At 41.2% G+C, this 26158-nt stretch overlaps 1 protein-coding gene across 3 annotated transcripts in view; it reads left to right on the top strand.

Annotated features, from left to right (window-relative positions):
* The window catches only part of ADTRP (androgen dependent TFPI regulating protein), a 64369-nt gene extending 41613 nt beyond the window's left edge, over window positions 1-22756 (top strand). For 2 of the 3 annotated variants that reach the window (XM_032462502.1, XM_032462500.1), the window contains 2 exons: window positions 10355-10506; window positions 21995-22756. In XM_032462502.1, coding sequence (XP_032318393.1) covers window positions 10355-10506; window positions 21995-22029 — 187 coding nt within the window. In that variant the 3' untranslated portion in view covers window positions 22030-22756. Of the gene's footprint in view, window positions 1-2380; window positions 2767-10354; window positions 10507-21994 lie in introns of those variants that run through there. The other variant, XM_032462501.1, reaches the window with a different exon arrangement.
* Window positions 22757-26158: the final 3402 nt, after the last annotated feature.

The following is a 26158-nucleotide window of genomic DNA, read 5'->3' as shown; positions in this document are numbered from 1 at the left end:
ACACTAATTCTCAGAAATGCTGCCCAATGTCTGTAATCAAGGGAGAGTGTGTGGCCTTCCACCCAGTGACTGGAAAACCCCTTTTCCATTCTATGGCCTTCTCACCCACGGCCATGCTCTTGCTCTACTGAGAGGAGCATGCCAAGCATAACACCTGCCGACTGGAAACTAGTCATGATGTTCCTTCTCTAGCCTAGACTCACATAAGCTTTTCAGGTCTGACAATCCGGGTAAGCCCCCAATCCCTATGTGGGGGGAAGTTTAACTCAGGGCAGTGCTCTGCCAGAGACAGAAGCCAGATAGCACATTGCAAAGGACCTAGGTTCTAGCAGGGCCTGCTTCATGGGCTTCACTAGCCTTTGTCATAGAGCCAGTAACCTCTGTGATCAGAACTCAAGTGACGGTTCCTCCCCTAGCCTTTCCTTCCCTTCTGTGAGGTATGTTCCTCCTACCCTTCTGCACCTCTCTTTCCCTGAGTACCCAAAGTCTGTCTTGTTTCTCCTGTCTCGAAAAAAGCACTTGCTCAGTAAATCTACCCCAAGGCTCCAGTGATCTACACTGTTCTCTAGCCTGGGGCTTCTGCATCTTAACAAAGGACACTTTTAGAGAATAAAGTATAAGCTGGGGACCTACTGGTAGTTAAGGACTGGAGCACTGTGTTGAGAAGGATTCTGAGGCCCTACCAAAAGAGCTGTGCTATCGTTTAGCAATATCTGCCAATAGCATGTGAATGGAGATTGGTGGGATATGTGCCATGTATATTCCAAGTCTGACTTAACCCGAAGGAATAAATCCCTAAAGACAGAATATCTAGGACCTGGGGTGGGGTAAGAGTGTATACATAAAGATACTTCTTTCCATTGTATTTGTTGAGGAGAAGCAGTGTGGTAGTTGGTTGATTACGCACACGAATTTCCATACTCTGTTCTTAGGTGGACTTTGATTTACTCTTTCTAAGTATAAATTTTGGAGTTCATATATAAGATAGCACTTTTGGCCTATTAATTTTTTTCTACCTAAGGACTTGGAGGTTGATCATCAATCCTCATTGCTAACCTTTTTTGCTCTTTTTCTCCTCAGAAACCAAGAAGGTAAATAAAAGAGTATCTAACACTGCTGGTATTTGGCTGAAATTGTGGTGGCCATAAAGATGAGAAGCAGTGGTCAAGATGACTTGGCTCGCTGGCACATAGGCATCTGTTCTGACAGTGCAGGGAACCAGAGGGGTTAGAGAGAGGAGGGCCAACACGAAGCTCAGGAGGGACACATCATATGTCCATTCAGTTATTCACAGTGCCAGGCACTTGTACTGAGGATACAAGCCACTGGGCTGCTGTTAGGGTCTGTCTGGGAGGGAGGAAAGTACAGTAACAGAGGGAAGATGGGGTGATGAGACTGTAATAGGGATAAGCACAGGGTACTGTGGGATGTTGGAGGATTGCCTTCTTAAAGGAAGTGGTGTCTAAGCTGACACCCAAAGAACAAGTAAGAATAAGCTGAAAGAAACATGGAAAAGACCTTTATGCAGAGGGAACAGCATCTGCTAAAGGCTAGAGGAGCTAAGGGCATGCCTGAACTGAAGGACAGGGAAAATCTAGATCAAGAATTCACATCAGTGAGTTTGGACTTTTAAACTGAGGGCTAAGTTTTAGGCAGAGAAGTGAAATGATTTGGCTTCTGTAAGAAAGATTATTAAAAAGATGATTCTGGATGAAGTGTGGAAATTAGAGATGAACAAGACAGGAAGGCCAGTTGGTGGCATATATAGTAACTCAGAAAAGTTGACATTAGCCCAAAGATGACAATGTCCATCAATCTGCAAACACAATCAGAGAGGGTGGACGGTGGAAGGAAACTTAGAGATCAACCAGCATTGAGAACCCGAAGCCTCAACGGGTTAAATGACATGTCCAAGGGCATGTGGCTGGGGAAAATAAAAACAGAGACCTAAACCAAGGACTTCTATCACCAAATTCAGTTCTGTTTCCAGTGCATTCAGATGGCCAGATATTTGTTCAGCTCCCTGCTTGTGTAGAGGGGTGAGTGTGAAGAAAGCTACCAATATCTCTACAGTCTAAAAGCTTTCATGATGTTATTGCTCCCAGCTCTGTGCTTAGGGTGGATGTTAAAAAGTGATGTAATGGAGCAAATGAAGGGAAGGGATGGAGACCTAGCACCAGTAGGAATGTGACTGGGTGGACCCTGGCAGGGAGCTAAAGTGGTTCACGATTTGGACCTTCTTATCATTAATGAAATAGTATACCAGCATTTTGACTATTAGGCCCCATTTTTGTTAGAATGAAACAAATAAACCTGTATGTGGGCATTTTATGCCGCCCATTGACTGAAACTTCCCTGTCTCTGTCTGTTTCATCATCAGGAGAGCTCAGACTCCTTCTGCTGACTGTCTCCACCCTTATGCAACACTCTGGGGCCCATGGGCCTTCACGGACACAGATGGCCAACAGCAAGTTCCACAAACTGTGGATATCCATGGAGATATTTTAGGGAAGTGGCTATGGGTCAGCTGTTAGGCGTGCCAGTTTGGACACTCAAATAGGGAAACAGCATAGCAGGAATGAGGTAAAGAATACGGTCCCAGACCAGAGAGAGCGTGAGAAACAAACATGAGTCAGAAAAATGGCAATAACCCTTTGCTGGAGAAGCTTTTCACTGCCAAAACCACGTTATAATGACCTAAAAATAGCCACGGAGAACATGGGGACTGCCTCATATATGGCACTTGCTTTTTGTTATTTTTCAGATTGCAAAATTGTAGGGCTGGCCCCTAAGTGGGAAAATAAAGCTTTGCAAAGTAGTAATAACTGTAGATCTTTCATTTCCTTTGGAAAGCATTAGTCATCTATAAATATGGTAGTTCACTCACTCCTCCCTTCTCTCTCAGCCCAGAACACATCACCTAGCTCTCTCTGAAGCAGTACTGAGGAGCAGAAAAATAGAAATGTTCCTAGTGCTGGTTCTTATTCATTCTTTTATTGAACAAATATTTCCCCTAACACAGGGCTGGTCCTGCTGGGAAAAGCAGTTATATAAGGCCAAGTCTCAGCCTGTAGGGGGCTTGTACTTAACAAGTGGAGATGAGCCACACATACAAATTACAAGAATACAAGACAGGAAGTGATAAAATGTCGTAACAAATACAAGAAGCCAACAGGAAGATGAGGAGGAAGCAGTTATGTTTGGCCACACAGTGCAGGAAGTACTTCATGAAAGGTGTCTTTGGATCTGGGCCCTGAAGATCCTGGGCTGGATGTGAGCAGCAAAAAAATGAGAGAAAGTGAACAACATAGCACAGTCTCAAAGCCAAGAGGGCACAGGTCACGTCAGAGCAATAGCCAGCAATCTGCTTTAGACAGACCTACTAGTGAAAGAGACTAACGGGAAATAACCCTGGAATTGCCGGCTCACAGAGGCTTGTGGATGGCAGGCTGGAGGAGGCCAAACACAGTATCAACAATGAGATTCAGTTGTTGCTGTTGTTTGTTTGGCATGGAGGTAGGAGTGAGAATTATTAGTAACACAGCCAGAGAGTTATGATTTTAAAAGGCTATCTTGTATCTTAACAATACTGCTTAAAATGGACTGAAGTGGCAAGATTTGGGAAGCAAAAGAGAATAAAGCAATATACAAATAAAGGTTAGCCAGAATATTCTTAAGCCATCTAATTCAGTCACAATGTTTTATTCTTCATCCATAGTTGTTTCACTGTTTCAGTGTCAGCCCATGTCTGGGTGCTTGGAACACCCTTCTGCCTGGCCCAGTTCTCCAAGACCTCCATCTCTAAAGAGTTTTAATAATCCAGTGAGTGTTCACACACACCCATGTTGTACACTGTCCTGAGCATTGCTCTGCCACACAGACTGTAAAGCCACCATACCCCTCCTCCTGGACCAACACCTCGACCTGGCTCTGCTTTAAAGTTAGCATGCTGTCCTCAGCGCTGCCACTGCCCATTAGTCCCCAGTGTTGGTCGAAGCAGAACAGTGCTACTGGCCACTACAACAGCCCCAGCTGGCTTGTAGTGTACCACCCCCTTGCTCTTGGTAGACAAGAAATCTGCTGATGCTGTTCGTGTCACTGATAGTGTATAAGGTGTTGCATGCCAAGTGCAAGTGTCCCATAGATATGCAGCTATAACCCAGCCTGGAGGGAGTTATTTGTAAAATCACTTCTCAACGGCAGTTCCTATGGGGTGAGAGAGGTGATTCCTTTCTTCTATACTATACTCACTCAGGTGAGGTCCCACAGCAAAGTTGTCTGGACTCCCCCAGGTATAATTACCCTCTAAATTCATGCACCCATTTACACATACACACTTACACAAAGAGACATCTTACCCCTAGAAGACATTAAAAACTGCCAGGGGGTTAGACTAAGCTAAGTTCCAGGATTAGCCGCCTATTAAACCCAGCATCAACGATCCTCTCCTACTCCCCACTAGTGCACTATGTGAATTCCCTTCCAGAGCCACTGTTACCCTTTCCTGAAATATGACCTTCATCTGGAACCATCTAGAAGCACCATGGTTTTATAACCTAGAATCTTAGTGGGGATCAGAATCCCAGCCCGATTTTCCTGCTCAGCCCTCGTACAAATAATACATGAAAATAAATATGAAGACACCATGCAACTCCCCTTCTTATCGACATGTAGGGTCCAGGCCAGCCAGCATGCAAACTGAAGAGGGGTGGATGTGGAGAGTTAGGAGTATAAATGGTTACCTTCTTGTCCAAACCTCAGCCCCTGCTCACCCAAAATGCCTGTTACAGAAACGAGAAATAAGAACAACCTGAAGAAAGATTCAGCTGTACAATTAGGAATGAGGGACATACCTGAGACACTGAGACACACTGTTGATACAACAGGATAGGTTTTGTGGATTAACTGGCATGCAGTGAGCAAACAAAAAGGAAAAATCAAGGATAATTCTAAGAATTTTCAGCTGGTGGACTGGGAAGATGGTGATTCCATTAACAGATCTAGAGAAGTTAGGAAAGAAATGGTTTGGGGTATAACTAAAAAAGTCAGTTTAAAATCCCATACCTGGTCCCATTCCAAATGATCCTGAATAATGGGTTCAAGATACATCCTGAGCATCAGAATTTTTAAAGCCTCCAGGGCTATTTAATTTTTAGCCAAGGTTGAGAACCACTTGCCTAGAGAAACTTCCATTTGTAAATGCAGACCTGGCAGTCTCAAGGGAGGTGGAGCTGTGGAGATCCAGGGGATGAACCTAGTGATAAGATGACATTGTTGAAGAGAGGACAGAGGGAAGAGAAACAGGAAGCAAATGCTGGGGAAATGCCCTCATCTAAGGGATGGAGGGAGTAAGGAGGCAGCAAACTAGCAAAGAATAATCAGATGGTAGAAAACCAGGAATGTGCAAGAACCCTATGGTTCCTGAGAGAGGAGGAAGCTACCAGCCAGAATGGAGCATTCCAGGGAGAGTGGGCAACAGTTTTAAACACATGAAGAGGCTGCCATTCCAACAACTCTCAATATTGCTAATATTTCCAACATCCAGGTAAACTAACACTCTAGCTTCACAGTTTCTTTTCACTCCTTTTAAAAATTAATTTATTAATTTATACTTATTTTTTGTTTCACATAAAATTAATTTGAAAGTAAATCATGCTAGGAATTCATTTTTTAAGACAATGGTAGAAATTCACAACTTAATATCAAAAAGTCAGATTTAATTTTTGTAGCTTCTAAAGCTAGATGTTTTTAAATCTATTATTTGCACTTGATTAGGAGCAGTTTGCAGGGAGAAAGAGAAAATCCTGGAAGGCAGGTGAACTGGAGTGGGAGTTTCAAAAGCAGCACCAGGCTCAAGACCCACACTAAGGATTCACTCGGTTACTTTCAGTGTCAGAAGTCTTCTGCTAACTTGTTGAATTCATTTGCAAAATGTAAACGCAGGTAGTGCTTGCCCTCTGGCATCAAACGTAACTCACAGGGTTATTCATGAAGTCAGCATGAAAACATGGAACCAGAGGGTCCTTTTATTCTGCTTATTTTGCTGGACTAGAGAGATATGACAAGGATTAGCACTAAGAATTACATGCCTAAAGCTGACAAAACCCCTAGTTACCTACTAATCTTTAACCCACAGACTTCCACTATTTCCCTACTGATGAGACATAGCAAATACAAATTTCATGATAATCATTCGATGCTACAAAATTTAGGATGAGGAGATTAGAAAAGATTAATTTTTGGCTACCAATTGGTGCCTGCCCAGCCTGACTCACATAGATGCATACTTGCAGACAGCTCCACATGTAATATTAACTGCTGAACTGAAGGTCAGAATCACTGGCCTCTTCAAAGTATTAATAAAGCGAGCATCCGGTTAACTAAAACTTGGAAGGCTACTGGTGACACTTGCCAGTTTTCAGAGGCTGTGGAGTTCTTGGTGGGTCAGGCAGCTGAGACCTATTTATATTGTAGCCACAGTGAACAGCAGTTAAAAGGAAACTTAGGTGCTGCTAGAGCCACCAAACAGCCATTCATTTAAAAATATAAAGAACTTGCCATGTTTCCAGCATTTGGGAAATGGATGCACATGATACGTAAAATCCTTGACCTAGCAGAGCTTCCAGGTTATGGAGAAAGACAGTCAAATATGCAACAAGGGTAAATTCATGGTAAGGGAAGCACATGGCATAAGAACCTAACTGAATGGGGGTGGGGGAAGGTACCTTTTCTAGAGAAATTAACTTTCAAGCTGAAATTCAAAGCATAAGTAAAATTCAGCCAGGGACAGAACAAGCAGTATGTCCCAGGAAGCAAAAAGGTCAGAGGTGTTCCAAGTAGACATGATAGCATGGGTGACAGCCCAGAAGCTGCAGAGCTTGGCCCATTCAAGAAATAGAAAGGGGTCCAAAATGGCTGGACTACAGATCTGAGGGTGGACAGGTGTTCAGGTGGGCAGGGCAGGTGGCCTGATAGGCCAGGTAAAGGAGTTTGAGTATCTTTCTAAAACAGTGGGGATCCACCGGGAGCAGGGGAGCACCATGAACAGATTTTGTTTTTTAGAAAGAACACTGGAGGACTGGTGACCTACTGGCCTGCTGTGTAGAAACACGGTTGACAGGAGCAAGAAAGCCCAGTGAGTAGACTATTACAGAAACCTAGGCGAGTTGGAGAAGCCTGGATTGAGATCATGAAATGAGTGCACAGCCAGAAATATTTAAATATGATTTCATGGGTTCCTATATGGGAGCTAGGGAAGAGCTGACATTGACTGAGACGAAGGACAGTGATAATTCAGTTGCAGAAGTGCTGAGTGCCTTTCCCTCCCTCACTCCCTTTCTTCCTTCCTCCCAATCCTTCTTCCTTCTCTCCTTCCCTCCTTACCACCTGCTTCCCCTTTTCCTCCTCTCCATCTCTCCCCTTTTAGCATATATTCAGGCAAGCTATCCAGAGGTGACAGAACCTGAGCATGACTATCTCCTCACTCAGGCCTCTCTACTGACTGCCCTTCATTAAATGACTGCAATCTTGCCTGACACTCTGTGCTTACATTACTTTTCCCACTGTCAGTTAACATATCTATAACTTTCCTTGCACTTTATCTGTGAAAGTATAGACTTCAGACCTACCTCAGGAACTTCCCTTTACAAACCTTATGGAGGAAACAAAATGAAGTAAATAAACAGAAACTTTCCAGGCCTCCAGGGGAATGTCCTTATTTGTAGACTATCTTACATAAATGTGCATGGAAACTAGGAAGCCCTAATTTCAAGTCTATAAAGTAAACAAAGTGAACTAATTAATGCAACCAATTTGGAGTGTATTTAGATCTTCTCACTGACCCCAAACTCCTGGCCCTAGTTACTTGATATTCACGTTCTGTCCCTTATACTTTCCCCATCCTGTCATGAGAAGCAGCAATGCAGGAAACAAGTCTTGTGGATAGCCTTCTAAAATGCGTCCACGGGATACACAACTTTTAGAATTCCAGTATTAGTAACAATGATAATAATTATTACTTGTTTTCAATCTAGTATAATTTCGAATATATGAGTAGCATCTAGACAAATTTGGGGCAGCAGAGTGATACCAGCAGGGCCAGGATACCAAGGGCCAATCCTACATATGCACAACCCTAAGACTGATGCCTCCTTAAATTTTTTTACTATGGGAAAATACACATAACATAAAATTTACTATTTTTAAGTATACAGTTTAGTGGCTTTAAGGACATTCATGTTGTTGTGCAGCCATCACCACTATGCACCTCCAGAATGTTTTTCTTCCCAAATTGAAATTCTGTACCCCTTAAATATAAAAACTCCCTATTTCCCCCTTTTCCCTAGCCCCTGGCAACCATCATGCTACTTTCCATCTCTATGAATTTGATGATTCTAAGTATTTCATATAAGTGGAATCAAACAATATTTGTTCTTCTGTGACGCTTATTTCATCCAACATGTCCTCAAGGTTCATTCATGTTGTAGCATGTGTCAGGATTTCCTTCCTTTCAAGTGCATAATATTCCACTGTGTGTATATACCTGTATCACATTTTATTTATCTGTTCATCCTTAGATGCTTCCATGTTTTAACTATTGTGAATGATGCTACTATGAACATTGGTATACAAATATCTCTTTGAGTCTTTGCTTTCAATTCTTTTGAGTATGTACCCAGAAATGGAATTGCAGTTACACCACTTTACATTTCCACCAACAGTGCACAAGGGTTCCAATTTCTCCACATCCTCTTCAACACTTGATATTTTCTGGATCTTTTTTTTATAGAAGATATTCTAATGGTTGTGAAGTGGTATCTCGTTGTTTTGATTTGCATTTCCCTAATGATTAGTGACATTGAGTATCTTTTCATGTGTTTATTGGCCATTTGTATATCTTCTTTAGAGAACTGTCTATTCAAGTCCTTTGTCCATTTTTAAGTGGATTGTTTATTTTTTTGTTGTTGAGTTCCAGGATTTGTTTATATATTCTGGATAATAATCCCTTATCAGATGTATGATTTGCAAATATTTTTCCCATTCTGTAAACTGCCTTTTTATTCTGTTGATTGTGTCATTTGATGTACAGAAATGGTCTCTTAAATTTTATGCTGTAGGTGCCTTCGTTGCTTCCCCCTAGTCCTAGCCTTGATATTAGCCCTTCTATCTTCCAATAAAGCATTTGACAGACTTAAAGTATTTGAAACAACCAAGATCTCACTTGGGTTCTGAAAGTTTAATTAAGCACAGAATTTCGTTCTTCCATCTGAACTCCTTTGACAACATAGGGTATTCAAATATGAATGTTGTTTCTAGGCTATCCTAATTGTTACAAGAGATGAACAGCCTCTGCTGACACAACTCCCATTGTATCATTCCTCAGAGAAGTTTTTAAAACGCTTATTAAGTGATTACAATGTGCCAGGCACTGTTCTATGTAATTTACGTGTGTTAAATTAAGTCCCTTAATGTTTACAATAGACTTGTAAGGTGTATGCTCTTTGCATTCCACAGTATACACCACAGTAGGGGGATAGAAAAGTTGAACACATTGGTGAAGGTAACATAGCTAGTAGGTAGCAGAACTAGAATTTGAATCACAGAAGACAAGTTCCACATTCTGTACTCTTTAGCAATAATAAACTGTAGCTGATACATCATCTTCCCCATATTTAATTTTAAAAGTTATTTCAGACTCTGGCATCTTCTGGTGCAGTTTGTTTCCAGAAAACTACATTTTAAGGCTTCATTTAGACATCATGGCTCCTCTCCTAGCATTGCTTTTCCTTCTCTTGGCTTACAGAAATGACTTACAATCTATCCTCACATGAGCAAGATGTGAGCCTTCTGTAGATCTATCCATTTCTAATTAACACTCTATCCATGGCTATATGCGTGAGCTAAAATCTGGGCCAATAATTAAACACCAGGCCTATTATATCAGAGTAATAATATTCACTCTCTGCCCCTCCTACCCCAACAGGCATGGAGAGCTAATGGAAAGCTACACTTAACTCTTAGGTACAGAAAAGCAAACCCCACTTGTCTGGCTGACAGTGAGCAAATGGCACCATCTTAGCAGGTTCAATGTCTCAGCAGGTCATAACTCTCAGGGAAAGAATAATTCATGTTCTTACATTCTGTTTGGCTAATGATATGTTCAATGTTCTCCCATATTCTTTCACCACCATTGAATTTTAATGGATTAGGTAAAAATAGTCAAGCCCAGTGCATGAAACAAATGTATGCTGTGTCTGTTTTTCATCTGCCTGGGCTTCAGAACTCCGCTGATCTTGAGGAGACTATGGCTTTTTCCCCTACTGTCCTAATCACTGTGACTTGTCATTTTCTGCAGGGTTCTATGGATCTACTCTGAGACGGGCACGTGGGTATATCCTGTGTTTGCCAAACTCAGTCTGATGGGTCTAGCAGCCTTCTTCTCTCTCAGCTACATCTTTATTGTCGGCATCTACCTATTTGGAGAGAAGCTCAACCACTGGAAATGGGGTCAGTTCACTTCTCTTTTACCTACAGAAACGCTTCTTAGTTATGCTCTCTCTACTCCTCCTGGACACAGGAGAATCTAGTCCAAAGCAGAAAACAGTGATGTTTGATGCCTTTGTCCAAAGTAGGTAAAGGAAAAGTCTAGGGGAAGTTCGTACTTTCTCAAAGGACCCCATCAAATTATCTTCTCCATTTCACCAACAACACTTTGTTTAACTTTAAGGCTAAAAATCATCTTGTTTAGAGAGCTTAGGACCCTGAGAGCAAGGTGTCACCATTCCCAGCATGAAAAAATGGACTCAGGGTCTCCCTCCCTTAAGTGAGGGACACAAGCTGTTAAATGTCAAAATTTCCTCTGAAAGAAATGTGTTCAGATGACCCTCTCAGCTCTTCCAACCCCAGCAGTGCCTTCCCTGATGAGTTCCCACTCGTCTCCCATTAGGCTGCTTCTCAACTTTCAGTAAACTGTTTACTAGGTAAAAGCACACCCTTACTTGAGATTGGAATTCTCACTTGGGGTTTCAGGCAATAGGAATATGTCAGTAAGCTAAGCTTTCTAATTATAGGTGGGCAGAACCACGTTGCTTCTTCATAAGAAAAATCTTAACTTAGTTGACTTTAAAATGCAAGATTTTACTCTCCTCTCTGCTTCCCCCACTAATCCTACTCCCAGAATATTTTTTGTTGGAAAAGTAACCACCAGAAAGTCAGGTTTCAAAATATCCATGATTTTTTTTACCTACCTAGGAGACATGCAGGAACCCCTCTCTGTTTTTGTACCTAAGGAAGGCAAGAGTCACATACAGTCCCCCACATCACACGCCCACATGCCATTCTGTTCTATCAAAATAGAAGTGGTATCTTCCGCCCAATCTATGAACTGGTGTGAAAACATAAGCCTGTGTATGAAAAAAAAGAAAAAGAGAGACAGTTTCAGAAGGTTCAGTTCAAGAGTGTATATTTCTGAGAGGAGACTGAGATCCTGGAGAAATAAGCATGCAACTTGGCTTTTTCACATATTTTCTACTCTTAGAGAATTTAACTGGTTAAGAAAGTCTCAAAGGCAATATCCTCCTTGAAAGCAAACACTTCAAAAATGGAATACTAAAAATTACTCAAAAAAAAATCAAGATTCCAAATCACAGGAAATTATCCAGAAAAAAAATGTGTTGACATTTCAGATGTGTTGACATCTAATTCCAACTAGTTTTGGCTCTGTGAAGTTCTGGGTAGATTTTTGATGCTTTCCCCAAATCTATATTTTTTAAAAAGGAAGCAAGAAACTAATCCATTTGAAACTTGGCAGAAAATGTGCTGAGAAAAATGGGATTACTCAGAGCTTAGAGAACAATAACTTTTTAAATCAATTGTATTGAGTTTGATAATTATTAATGTTTAAATTGATATTCTACAATGACTTTCAAACATCTACTGAATTAAAAAACAAAATTTTCACTATATTAATATATTGAGATCACTATTTTTAATACTTTTTATTGATTTATAATCATTTTACAATGTTGTGTCAAATTCCAGTGTAGAGTACAATTTTTCAGTTATACATGAACATATATATATATATATATATATATATATATTTATTGTCACATTTTTTTCTCTGTGAGCTACCATAAGATCTTGTATACATTTCCCTGTGCTATACAGTATAATCTTGTTTATCTATTCTACATTTTGAAATCCCAGTCTATCCCTTCCCACCCTCTGCCCCCTTGGCAACCACAAGTTTGTATCCTATGTCTGTGAGTCTGTTTCTGTTATGTATTTATGGTTTTTTTTTTTAGACTTCGCATATGAGCGATCTCATACGGTATTTTTCTTTCTCTTTCTGGCTTACTTCACTTAGAAAGACATTCTCCAGGAGCACCCATGTTGCTGCAAATGGCGTTATGTTGTCTGTTTTTATGGCTGAATAGTATTCCATTGTATAAATAGACCACATCTTCTTTATCCAGTCATCTGCTGATGGACATTTAGGCTGTTTCCAAGTCTTGGCTATTGTAAATAGTGCTGCCATGAACATTGGAGTGCAGGTGTCATTTTGAAGTAGGGTTCCTTCTGGATATAGGCCCAGGAATGGGATTCCTGGGTCATATGGTAAGTCTATTCCTAGTCTTTTGAGGAATCTCCATACTGTTTTCCACAGTGGCTGCACCAAACTGCATTCTCACCAGCAGTGTAGGAGGGTTCCCTTTTCTCAACAGCCTCTCCAGCATTTGTCATTTGTAAATCAAAACTACAATGAAGTATCACCTCTCACCAGTCAGAATGGCTATCATTCAAAAATCCACAAATGAGATCACTATTTTCAACATGAAGCTCTGTTTAATATGCCTCATTGTTTAAGTACTATATCCAATTTTCCACTCCAATTAAGTCCCAAAGAGCAAACAGGCTGGCATCAACATGTGGACCTTCCTTTGCATCATGCGCATGTGAATGTTCATGTGAGTGACAGATACTACTATAAGTGGCTATGTGTCTCTCTCCTGTCTCTTGATTTTTAACTCCTTAAGATAGAATAGGTAAAAAGTCCTACACAGCATCAGAATAGGATCATAAATGTGTTAAATTTTGAAGATCTTAATTATAAATAGTTGAATACAAAATTAAAAGAGAAATTAGATCACTTAAAATTCCAATGGTAGTAAACACTTCAATTGCCTAAAACTAAACAGAACTATACATGTGCACACATTTTCTCATGTCCTTTTCTGGGAAAATACTGTAAGGCTTTCCTCAAATTACAGATGAAAATCTAAGCCTTTGAAATGGCACATAAGGGTCTCTGTGACTCAGTCCCTGTCTTGACTCTTGCTCTCCTTCTTCTAAACGAGTGCCCCAGCAACACCTAACTGCTTGTTTTCCCTACACATTGATGCTGTGGCTCCCCTCTATGGGCTCTGTCTCACTTTCCCCAGTCTCTGGCTGTCTCACACCATACACTCATTTCAACTCACCTCTTCCAGGAAGACTTCCCTAGTCTGCCTAGAAATTTGGTTTTACACTAAACCCTGAGTTTCTTAAGGGGTAGATCTTTAAATTCCCATTTCCATTGTCTTACCCAATGGATTAATCAATGCAAACAGAAGACAATCAAGGCCTCTTCTCTCTAGGTATTAAATGGAATTTTGTGCAAAAGTGTTCTGGAGACTGGTCAAGGAGTGACTCTAATAGCTGGAGATTAAAGGACTGGACAGGGAGTTTAAGGAGCATAGGAGGGTGATACCATGGTATAATGGTTTGAAAGTTGTTGAAAAAGAGATGAGAGAGATGAAACAGGGGGAAGAGCATTGGAATCAGAATTTTAAAAAACTAGGGTATGTCCCTCACCTGGCCATGAACCAACTATGTATCCTGTGTCAGTACACTTCAACTCCTCAGTGAAAGGATGATCTCTAAGAAGGGCAAACACATATCTTAGCTTGCCTAGGACAGTCCCTGTCAATGCCTGCTGTGCCAGTGTACATAGAGTGTAACACTATCCAGGCTTAGACAAGAAACTGTGTGCTCCCTCTATCTCTGATCCCTCTCCAAATCGTCTGTTCTGGATCTACAAATCTTTGGAAACACGTAAGTTGCCACCTACTCTGTCCAAATGCAGGGCTAACTCTATCTTCTCACCTTTTCCCACAGCCTGAGCTTCCTTGGATGAGTGCAGAAATTCAAAGGAGTGCTTTGGTGATGCAGTGGGAGGCAGTGGTTAAAGAGAAAAGTTCTGTGCCTGATTTGCCTGGATTCCACCCTTGGGCTTACTATTTATATACCTGTGACCCTGGGCAAGGCACTCGATGTCTTTGTGTTCCAGTTTTCTCTTACACATCATGGAGACAATATTGGTTCTCTCCCCCTAGGATTCTGGAGGACCATAAATGATGGGATTTGTCAAATGTGAAGAACAGGGCCTAGCACATAGGGTTAGTCAATACTAATTTCATTCTCCTCTAGCAAAAATCAGTAGTTTCCTTTTCTATGTGGATATTCCAATCCTCCCCTTCAACTTTATGGATAAATTACCAGCTTTCCCAGCTGAAGGTGATTAAAAGTAACAACTACCTAACTGAATGCAAATTGACAGAGATGATGCAGTTCCTGAAGAACTAACAGAGTAAAATAGGAGGTCAGGGTATTTGAAGCTAGAATTAATTGGAATCTCTGCTTCTGAAATCCTGGTACACAGTGTGGCCCAGCTGGGAGTCACCAGCCAAATACCAAATGGTCAAGAAGTGTTAGTCAAGACCCATCTAATATATGGGTACCTCTCTAGTAGTAATACTGGACCCTGACTGCACATCACAGAATCACTGGGGGAGTTCTAAGAATACTTATTCCCAGGTCCACACAAGACCAGTTAAATCTGTCTATGGAGATGGGCACTCAGCATGGGTATTTTTTAAAGGCTTCCCAGTTATTTTAATTCGCAGTCAGGGTCAAGAACCACTCACTGTAGAAGAATAGTGCTTCTCAAACTTGTATGTGTCTGCAAATCTTGTTAAAATGAGGATCACATTAAAATGTAGATTCTCATTCAGTAGATATGGAGGGCAGCTTAGGATTTTGCTCTTCCCACATGTGCCCTAGAGAGGCTGATGCTTCCAGACTCCTCCCAGTTTAGATAATTATGTCTAAGCATCCTTGTCCAACGTGGTGTTCTCCCAAGCCACCTGCTGGGCTGAGAAGGGTGTTGGTTATGATGGTGACAGTTGCTGAATGTCTGCCTTCTACCTCCTCGTATGTCACAGCAGTGGGTGAAAATGAAGAGGACAGTGAGAAGGGAATAGGGAGTGATACGAAGAATCAAATATAAACTTGGAAAAGTGTGTGACATTCTCCAGGAGTACATAGATGCAGAGAGCTGGCCCTCTACACTGGGGAGACAAATGTTGTCAGGCCTGCAGGAAGGTCCTGCTGCCCTACAAGAAAGTGTTTGGCTCAAAAAGCTCTCAAGAAGTTCCAGACGGCCATCCTGCTTGACTTCTCATCATCTTATTCTCTGACCTTTGCTACCTTTTATGTGTCATGGGATGGAGGGCTGGACAAGCACTCAGTTATTGGGACCAGATACCCACTAGGAAAGAGTTAATTTCTACTTTTCATGTAGAGTTAGGTGGGACATTGATTTCAAACAATGATGGAAGCCAACAGGGAGAAGCAGTCTCTGGCAGATCACTGCAAACTTGACCCACCATGTCTAAGCATACAGGGATACTCCAGACAGATTATTTCCACCCTAATAGGGAGAAAGGGGCTGTCAAGGGATCTCAACATAGGCCCCCTTCTCTGCCACTTAAGTACTTAACTTTCTTTTTTGTTCATGATAAGACACAAGGATGCTGACACCAGGACACAAGGCCATCAGCAAGAAAAACCCAACCCACAAGATATAAACCCAAAAGATACATCAGGCACTGAAAGCGGCTAAGCCTCCATGCCAAACTGGAGAGCCTCTTATATGCAGGTGTAGCCAGAGAGGCAGTCAGCTTACCTGTAGTCCTTGAATCCTCTCCTTACATTCACACGAGGGATACATGCCAGGGGTCAAGCTATCCTTTGTCAGGGCCCAAGACAATAGATACTTTTCCTCCTAAGGATAGTTTATAAGCTGAAAAATCCCAATCTGGCCAAGTGACCTTGTGATGGTGCCTTGGGCAGAATTACATCAAAACCTTCCTTTAATACTATTTCAAGACCAAATTTTTTAAAGGAGATTTTATTGTTGAAAGCTGCTTAGAGGCCATCTAGTCTACCACCTTGGTTTTATCCATGAAAAAATTTGTTATAAGGTCTGTTTATTGCATGTTGTCCCTGATCAGTTCGTAACAAAAGAATATTACCATGAATTGATTCCACATGTATTTACAAAGCATGGTCCCACTGGGCAGCATTTAGTCAAGAACAAAAAAATATCTCCCTTTTGCCTTTCCTGTCCTAACTTCATCTTCCTAAACTCAACGAGAGTCCACTCAGGATTATTACCTCTCCCTCTTCCTCAGCCTCTTGTCCCACCAGGGTTTCTCCAGCCAGCCATCAACTACTCCTACTTCTGCACTGTGACTTGTGCTCATCAATGCTTAAATCTCATTCTTCTAACACCTTATATCCCCCCAAAATCTGCCTTCTTACCCTTTTCCAAGCCAAGACTCTAAAATTAGGCAGATGGTCTTCAAATTTTCAGTTCAAAGCTGAGCAGTAGCTTTTGTGACTGTAGAAACATAGGTGTAAATCTTTTTGAATAATATTTTTTCACTTATCCTGTGTTCCAACTATTGAAATAATAAGGTATATAATTACATATGCTGATGTTGATTAAAAGAATAGTTTCCCTTACTATGCCAGCAGAAAATGTTTGGATCCTGCACAAGAGGAACATTAAACGTTTGGCTTAAAATATCTTTGGTACTAACAGAGGATAAAGAAAGGACTACGATAAATCAGTGTAGGAGGAAGTCAAGATGGGATGACACTGGGTTCATCTCTCTTCATGAACACATCAATACTACAACTAATTACAGAGTGACTCTTGCTGAAATCGACCTGGGGACCAGCAAAATAGCTATTCTACAACCAAGACTGTAAGAAAGATCCACATGGAGTTGGATAGGAGGGGAGGAGAAGGGATCTAGTCAGGACCCACACCCCTAGTGGGAGAAACAAAAAAGGAGGGGGATTATCAGGGATCCTCCCTAGGGAGCAAGGGGTTCGAGCCATGTATTAGGCACCTCAGCCCTGAGGTCAGACACTGGGAAGATAAGCCCCCTTAGCTTGTCTGGAAACCAGTGGGGCTTACTGAGGGCTATAAGAAACTGAGACTCTGCTCTTGAAGAGCACATGCACAGATTTGCTTACTTCCAATCACAACATAGACTGAAAACTGCCTAGGGACCGCCCCAGTGTGCCATGCCCCTCAGCCTATACCAGGCTCCTGCTCCAGCCCCTCTTGCTCCAGCGCTGCTCTCCTTTAAGGCAGAGGCTGCTGTTGCCAACAAGGGTGTGCACACTAGGAGAGAATGGAGGGGGCTTGGACTCCAGCCCTGCCTCTGACTAGGAAGGAGGCAACCATTACCAGCTCACGAATCTCTGCCCACAGTCTGGAGGGAGAGTACCGCCGCTGGAGTGTACATCCCTGTGCACACTATGGAGGGCATGAGGCCAGATCAGAGGCATGGTCCCAACCCAACCTCTAACCAAAGGTGCACACTGGGGAAAAAGTAAAACCAGCACAGAAGTGCAGCCTGAAGCCCTCAAGCCCCAGCCATGTCCTAAACCAAGATGGAGACTGCCATCATATCTAGGAGAAACCCAGCTCTCTCGGAGCTCCTGCTCCAGCCCTCTGCCCTGACTCCATTCCCAATAGAGCCACTGAGTATAGGAGAAGCCCCAGGCCATGCTCACTTCAAATCCAGCTGTCCCACCAAAGCCACTGGACTCACATAGACTGCACAGGGATGCTCCCACACAAGGACATGACATCAAGACCAGGATAGGCAACTGTTTCATCTGATTTCATACAGACAGAGAAAGTTAAACAAAATGGGAAGACAGAAGCATAAGTTTCTGATGAAAGAGACAAATAATTTACCTGATAAAGAGTTCAAAGCAATAGTAATGAATGCTATGTGAACTGGGGAAAAGAATAGATAAACATAGAATTTCAACAAAGAACTTGAAAATACAGAAAAGAACCAGTCAGAGCTGAAGAATACAATAAATGAAATGAAAAATACACTAAAGGGAATTACCAGCAGATTAGGTGATACAGAACAATGCATAAGCAATCTGGAAAATAGAATAATGGAAATCACCCAATCCAAACAACAAAAAGGAAAACAAATTTTAAAAAATTAGAACAGTCTAAGGAACCTCTGGGACAATACTGATAGTACTAACATTCACATTATAGGGATCCCAAAGCTACATCATACTGACACAAAAACAGACACATAGTTCAATGGAGCAGAATAGAGCCTAGAAAAAAACCCATGCACATAGAGTCAATTCATCTATGACAAAGGAGGAAAAAATATGCAATGGGGAAAAGACAGTCTATTCAATAAGTAGTCCTGGGGAAACTGGACAGCTAGATGTAAAAGAATGAAATTAGAGTATTTTCTCACACCATACAGAAAAATAAACTCAAGAGGGATTAAAGACTTAAATATAAGACCAGAAACCATAAAACTCCTAGAAGAAAACATATGCAGTACATTCTTTGACATAAATCTTAGCAATATTTTTCTGGATCTGTCTCCTCAGGCAAGGGAAACAAAAGTAAAAATAAACAAATGAGACTACATCAAATTAAACTTAAAAGCTTTGGCACAGTGAAGGAAACCATTAACAACATGAAAAGACAAACACAACATTATAAATCAATTATGCTTCAATTTAAAAAAATTGAAAAGACAACCTACTGAATAGAATATATTTGCAAATATTATATCTGATAAGGGGTTAATATCCAAAACATATTAAGAGTTCATAGAAATCAGTATCAAGAAAACAAACAACTCAATTTAAAAATGGACAGAAGACCTGAAAAGACATTTTGTCAAAGAAGAATTACAGGTGGCCAACAAGCACATGAAAAAATGCTCAATATCACTCACTAATCATCAGGGAAATTCAAATCAAAACTATACTGAGATATCACCTCACACCTATTAGAACAGCTATCATCAAAAAAGACAACAAATAATAAATGTTGATGAGGATGTGGAGAGAAGGAAACCCTAGTTCACATTGGTGGGAATGTAAATTGATTCCCCCCAAAATTAAAAATTGAACTACCAGCAATTTCACTCCTGGGTATATATCTGAAGAAAATTAAAACACTAATTTGAAAAGATATATGAATCCCAATATTTATAGTAGCATTATTTAAAACAGCGAAGATATGGAAGCAACCTAAGTTTCCACCAGCAGATGAATGGATAAAAAAGATGTGATACACACACACACTGCAATATTACTTAGTTATAAAAGAGAATTAAAATTTCCCATTTACAACAACAAGGGACAGACCTGGAGGGTATTATGCCTAGTAAAGTAAGCCAAAGAAAGAAAGACAAATACTGTATCTTTTCACTTATATGTGAACTCTAAAAAACAAACAAACAAACAAACAAAAAATAACAAAACAGGAAAAGACTCATAGATACAGAAAACAAATTAGTAGTTACCAGTGGGGAAAGGGGTGGAAGGAGGGGCTAAGATAGGGAAGGGGATTAAGGGGTACAGACTATTAGGTATAAAATAAGACACAAAGATACATAGCACAGAGAATATAACCAATATTTCATAATTTTAAGTGGAGTATAATCTATAGAAATACTGAATCACTATTTTGTATACTTGAAGCTAACATAACACTGTAAATCAAGTAGACTTCAATAAAACAAAAACTAAAATATACAGAAGGAATCAGGGTGGACCTAACTCCCTAACCACCAACTAGAAGGGATTTCACCTGGAAAGACTCCCTTCAATGAGGAAAAGAGTGATGATAACAAGCAACACTATTTCCCAATCAGAGTTTGAAATCCATTTTGTGGATTTTGTTCAGGTAAGATAATATATCCAATTATTAAGTCAACACTTCCCTTATCTCCAACCATACACTATGGAAACATGGTCTGAGATAAATTCTGAAGACTCAAAGAAGCCTAGAGACTGTTCAGCCCCATGAGAATTCAGGACTAAGGACCTATCCCCACCTGCTAGAAACAAAAGAAAAATATGATTTCTGTAGTATTCACACCATATACATCTTAACAGAATTAAATGACTGTTGGAGCTCCACACACAACCCATTTGGGGACGGTGTTCTCCAGCAAATTGGTGGGCATGTGGGAATGTCTTAGTGCTCCATCTAGCTGCGCGGTGCTGGACATGGGAGACTACAATCCAGTGGAAGGAGCTACCTGCTCTCCTCTCCCAGAGGAACTTCCCACCACCACTTCTGCTCCTGCTTCTGCTGTTCTCTCTAAGCCATTGTGTTCTGTTATTTCTTAACTGGAAAAAGGAATCTCCAATCCTTGGCACCTGGGGTTGGATAATTGAGGTCTGGATTACAGTTAGACCTGAAGTGCTGGTGGGGCTGATAACAACATGGATAAACAAAGTTTTAGGTGGCCTCAGAATGACTACAAGGGGAGCAAATATGAGAAGTTTGTACTGACCAAGCTTCTTGAACAGAAGGAAATGACTGTGTTATCTGAAAACTGATTCATTAAAGGCCCTAAGTGTATACTTCAGAAAAGAGAAGATACTGCACTTGTACTCAGAGACCTAATGTAGAGAAGACCTAACTGGGGAAAAGAGAATTCACATCAAAAATTTAAAAAAATAAGTAGAAGCATACATGAAAAGAACATGAAGCACGTAAAGCTGGATGAATCAGCAAGGCTTCAGTGAAGTGACTGGACGTAGTATGGATTGATGAGGAGTAGAAGAAGAAAGGAAAGGACTGTGCTTAGAAATTTTGAGAGACATGAATACAAGGGTGGCCATGAGGGCTGTGTAGTTAGGAGCTGACTGTCGAAGTTCATGTGATGAAGGGGTCACAGTAGGATTTGAGATCATCAGCACCATCTGAGAAGGGGAGCCCAGCAAAATAAAATTAGAAGATATTTAAAGTTTACTATCAAGGATATAACTGATGGAGCAGGCAGGGTCCGAAGGGTAAAGCATGGAACTGGGAGCATGAGACTGCTGTGGTAATACCAAGCCAAGACTACAGGGCTCTAGCGTCCAGAATGGATGAGATGAGGCAGAGCTGAAATAGTTTCAAAGTAGGATTGACTATGCTTCGGCAATAGACAGGAAGGATAGAGTTTTAATGAAGTTTTAGAAGTTTTAAAGCTTATGCAAAGATTTATGATCATTAAATATGGAGATACCAATTGTTGGCTAAATGGAAGTCATTCTAGAAATTTAATGCTATGATTTCAGTAGAATAAACCCCTCTAATAAGCTTATTAAAAACTAATCAATATGCCAGTATATAACTTTTCTAGCCAGGCTGATGAGCTGGTTTGGTGAGAGGTCACAGAATGGTTCCTAATTAGGTGAATACGCACTCTTCCACTCTCCTACTTTCTAATTTGATCTGCTTTCCTTAATTCCATCTGCAGAGTCTCAGAGTTTGTTGATGGACTGTGTTCAGCTTGCAAACAAACACACTGGCCAAAAGCAACAGCCATCAGTGGCTCACATAAGATACTCAGATGCAAACAGCACTGTTGGTCAGCTGGTCAGCTGGCCAGCTGTGAGCCAAGCACCAAGTGGGGCAGCAGAGGTGTTCCTTCTTGCCCTTGTGGCAGTGCTGGTGGTTTTTCAGAACTCTTTAAAGTACATTTTCTTGCCTTGGGAAAAGTGTCCTCATCTTTCCACTGTTCTAAGTCAGGGTGAATGTCTGCCCACACAAGAATACCCATTAGGGAAGGCTGAGGTCTCTCTGTTCTTGTTTGTGCAGGTGACATGATGCAGCTGAGGAATAAGAGGAAGTGATTAGAAGCCATTTTCCAAGAACTGAGGACGAAGAAAACACAACAGTTTTTTTCATCTTTTCTTTTTTTTCTGGTGGGAGGGGGTAGAAGCAACATAGGAAGGTATAAAGGACAGGGAATGATATTTTAAATTTAATAAGAAGGTTATAAAGGTAGCTTAATTTGAGGACTCTTGGTTCTTTGAAGCTTTTACTGGACGTGCCCAAAACAACTCCTGCTGTCTCAGAATTTGTTACGTTTGTCTGACCTCTGTGGAGGATGGTCTGAGGTCAAATTCTGGCCAAAGAAACTCACAAAATGTGGTGTTAGAGAAAGTTTAGAGAGAAAAAGGAACTTAGGATCATCTAAATTCTTCACTTTACAGAGGAGAGTGCTGAGGACCTTGATGAGAAGTTACCTGCATGAGGCCAAAGAGTTAGTGTCAGAACCAAGACAACAGCTTTTGTCTCCCAGATCTTCTAACTCCCAGTCCTGTACCATTTTTGAAAAAATCCCAATTTTCCTAAAATCAAACACTTTCATAAGTTAGTTATTTTTCATGGATTTCTCATATATATTTTTTCCTCAGTCTAGACGGAAATGTAGGAAGATGGATGCTACTAAAGTTGTCTGTCTACCTAGTATAACAGCAAATTAGCTGGGGCAGTGAAAAAATAAATCCCAGAAAATATTGGGAAATCTGTTCTTCTTGTGAGCAAGCATTTGCGGAAAGTAAACAATGAACATAGTGACGCTGTCAAAGTCTCTTCCACTTTAATATAGATTACTTCATCAAATAAATGTTGCACATTTTACTTGGGGAGTGATCTGGATGGGAACTAATATGATTATGAGGACTGCTGAGACTGCTTTGGCACAAAGCACTGTGCTGAGTTAGTCTATGGTTTAACAAAGCTGATTGTCAGGTGATAATAACAAGTACATTCATAAACCCTGCTTTGATTTTCCTAGAAGATTCTTCTAGATTTTCATTTACAGACACATTGTGTAAAAAGCACAAATGACTAGTGGTAGGTAAAAATGTTCAGGTCCACTGATACGTCAACAGTCCCATGTGGGCTGGGGTGTGGGCACTGGAGTAAAATGTACTTGGGCTTCCCAACCTAACATTACACAGGAGAAATCTGGTTAAAACGGACACAAAGGTCAGTCCTTGGAAAGAAAGCAGAATATCCCAAAAGGGAAGGCAGTCTCAGGGAAGACTAAGACAGTCACCAAGAAACCTGCTCAATCCTCTACTCCTTTTCTATGATTATATAAATATGAACCTCAGGTCTTTTTGGATTGAGTTGGAATGCCACCTCTATTCCCACACCTGCTGCTTCTTGACTGCTCCAAGCACCTGGTCTCAGCAGGAGCCCAGAAGCAGCTGTCACAGTGGAAATTCCCCAAATGTGAAGCCCGCAGGGGATCACCCAAATTTTCCACACCCCAAAGATGACTCGGTTGCACACTTCTCAGAGATATAGTAAGCTCTTGGCTGGGATGAGCCTGCAGATTTCTATTTGTGGCTTCACTGTCCCTAGGACCAAATTAAACCTTGATTGCTGCATGACTGGCCACCGTGCAATATCTATTCCAACACCAGAAATACCTCAGAACCATTTCCCGCTGAATACACACACACATAAGCACACACTGCTTCCTTGGTGTTGCTGTAGCTTAAGAAAGGAGAAGCAACAAAACACTTGTAATGAACACTGACTAAACATTCATTAAAAAGGAGATGGTAATAGCTGCCTATCTAAGACTATGTGGTTAGAAAACAACAATACAAACCAAATGATGAAAAAACCAACAATAATATTTGTACTGTGTCATGTAATTTACAGTCATTCTGACCTCCATGACTTTATTTTATCCTCACAGAAGTGTTGTAAGTAAAAAATGTATATGTCCTAATTTTTCACATGGGCAAACAGTTTCTGATACTGGTGTGCTATTAACGTTTAAAATCCAACTCTCTGGAAAAAAGAAAAATTTAAGGCCCTGATTTATAGTGTTTGCCCATTGCCATGGTATAAACACTCCAACATGGTCTTTTTCACAATACCAACATATCACTGTCTGCAGAGTTAGGAAGAGAGACATACAACCACTGGATCCTCAAGAGTCTGTACAAGCTCACTCCAGCACACCACTGGGTTCAGAGGAAGGGAAATGACTGATTCAAGGTCACACAGATGGTTGATTCCCGAGACCATCTTCATTCCTCTTTATTAAAGACCTGGAAGGAACTGAGCATCCGAAAGCCTTTATTTAAAAAAGCAAAAATGTATGTATATCTTCAAGGCTAGACAAAAAAAGGGAGTAGGGGACCTTAACTTTGTGGAAACTCTCAGCCATACAGACAGGGGCAGGAACACCACCACTGCCTCATGGACTGGTCTATACCTGTGCTTATGTTCCAGACTTGCTATCTCACATGTGACGCCAATTTTGAATTTGAAGAGAAGACTTACCTTTTTTCCCTAAATAATACACAGCCCCATACTCCCTGCAAATGGGGCATACATTCTTAAGCTATTTTCAGCTCCTCTGCACCTACTCACTTGCAATACTTGTCATAACAGGAAGTCAGTTTCATATACTGTAATCCCCAAACATGTTGCGCCGGCATGTGGGGGGCACAAGGGGGATGAGGAAAGTATGGGGAGGCTGGGCCTCCCAGAAGGCCATCTGGGTAAGCACTGAACCTATCCTTAATCTGGGCATCCCCCCTCTGAGGGCACAAAGTGTCAGAAACCAGAATCCAAATATAGACACTGTTATCCTTTCTCATGCAGTCGGTGATTCCTTTTATTTTTTTTTAAATAAAACATTTGAGTAGGCAGCAGAGCCAGTAAGAACTGTTTATTTATAGCTGTGGATTTTCAATGCTGTATAAATTAGAAATCATTGCTGAATGAGGACTGCGCCCACTCACACACTCAGGGCCGCTATCTGAGTCCTTTCACGCAGTTTGACTGTACACAGTCTAAAATGGGAGAAAATGACATGCTCCGAGTCAAATGATGGAGTCACAGCTAAACTGCAAAGCAGAAAACCAGCAATTATTTTTCCTCAGCACAATATGGGGAGTACGACAGGTGCAATTATCCAATATTATTTAACGGCACCGGTTTGTGGTGTAGAAAGAAAATAAAGGTTTCTGTGTCTTGAAGAGAAAAAAAAAAGAGAAAGAACCTGCCTCCCGGCTCCTGTTTCTGTGGATTAAACTGTGTTATGTAAATTGAAACTGGCCTGGATTCCAAAAACAGAAGGAAGAACCACCTGGCTTCCTTGCCCTTGCTCCCCGGAAGCTTGCCACTTGCATCACCAGGGACTTCTGAGAAAGACCCCTCACCTTGGGGACCCTGAATATGCTCCTCAGAGGCAGTGGCTCCAGGTAAGACTGAGGGAAAGGCCGTGTTTCCTGAGCTCCTGTTCCTTAGAGGGAAACCTCTCCTGCATTGGCTCCCTCTCTCTCAGCTGAATTAAAATGAGGTGAAAGAGAGGGTGGCCCACAAGGAATAACTTCATTCCCTTGATCAGGTCTCCCCTCTTTTGGCCTCTATAACATTTTTATTCCTACTCCCAAGCCCTTCCTTTACTGGTCATCCTACCTGGAAAGACCTCTCTTCTTCCAGCTACTATCAAATAAGTTGTCTTCCATGGCTTCAGACCCAACTTGAGTGCCACTTCCCAGTTCTCCTAAAAAGTTTTCTCTTACTTCCAGGTCATTGGGCTCTTCCCTTCTGTAAACTCCCATAGCAGGCCACATCAGCCCCAAACAGCATTCTATCACTTTCTTCTTCACCTCTCCTCCTTGGCTTTTATTTCCACAACAGAATGGAATGCTGAAAAGAACATAAGCTTCTGAACTAGACCAGATCTGAATTTAAATCCTGACTCCACCACTCACTATATTTATATAGAACGTGGGGAGAACAGTTTATTTTCCTGAGTCTTGGTTCCTTAAAGTCATAAGATAATACCTACTATGATTAAATAAGGTTACTTAAAGTGATAAACGCAAGTGCTTGGCATCCAAGATTTCCCATTCCACCTTGCTTGACTGCAAACTCCTTGAGAGCAGGGTCCACGTCTAGTTGTCTGTATCCAAGTAAAGCCTAAGTACCATTGGAAAG

Source organism: Camelus ferus, chromosome 20 (genome assembly GCF_009834535.1).
Source record: "Camelus ferus isolate YT-003-E chromosome 20, BCGSAC_Cfer_1.0, whole genome shotgun sequence".
In the NCBI taxonomy this organism is placed as follows: Eukaryota; Metazoa; Chordata; class Mammalia; order Artiodactyla; family Camelidae; genus Camelus; species Camelus ferus.
Note: the sequence above shows the minus strand (reverse complement) of the source record. Positions and strands in the feature narration are given on the sequence as shown.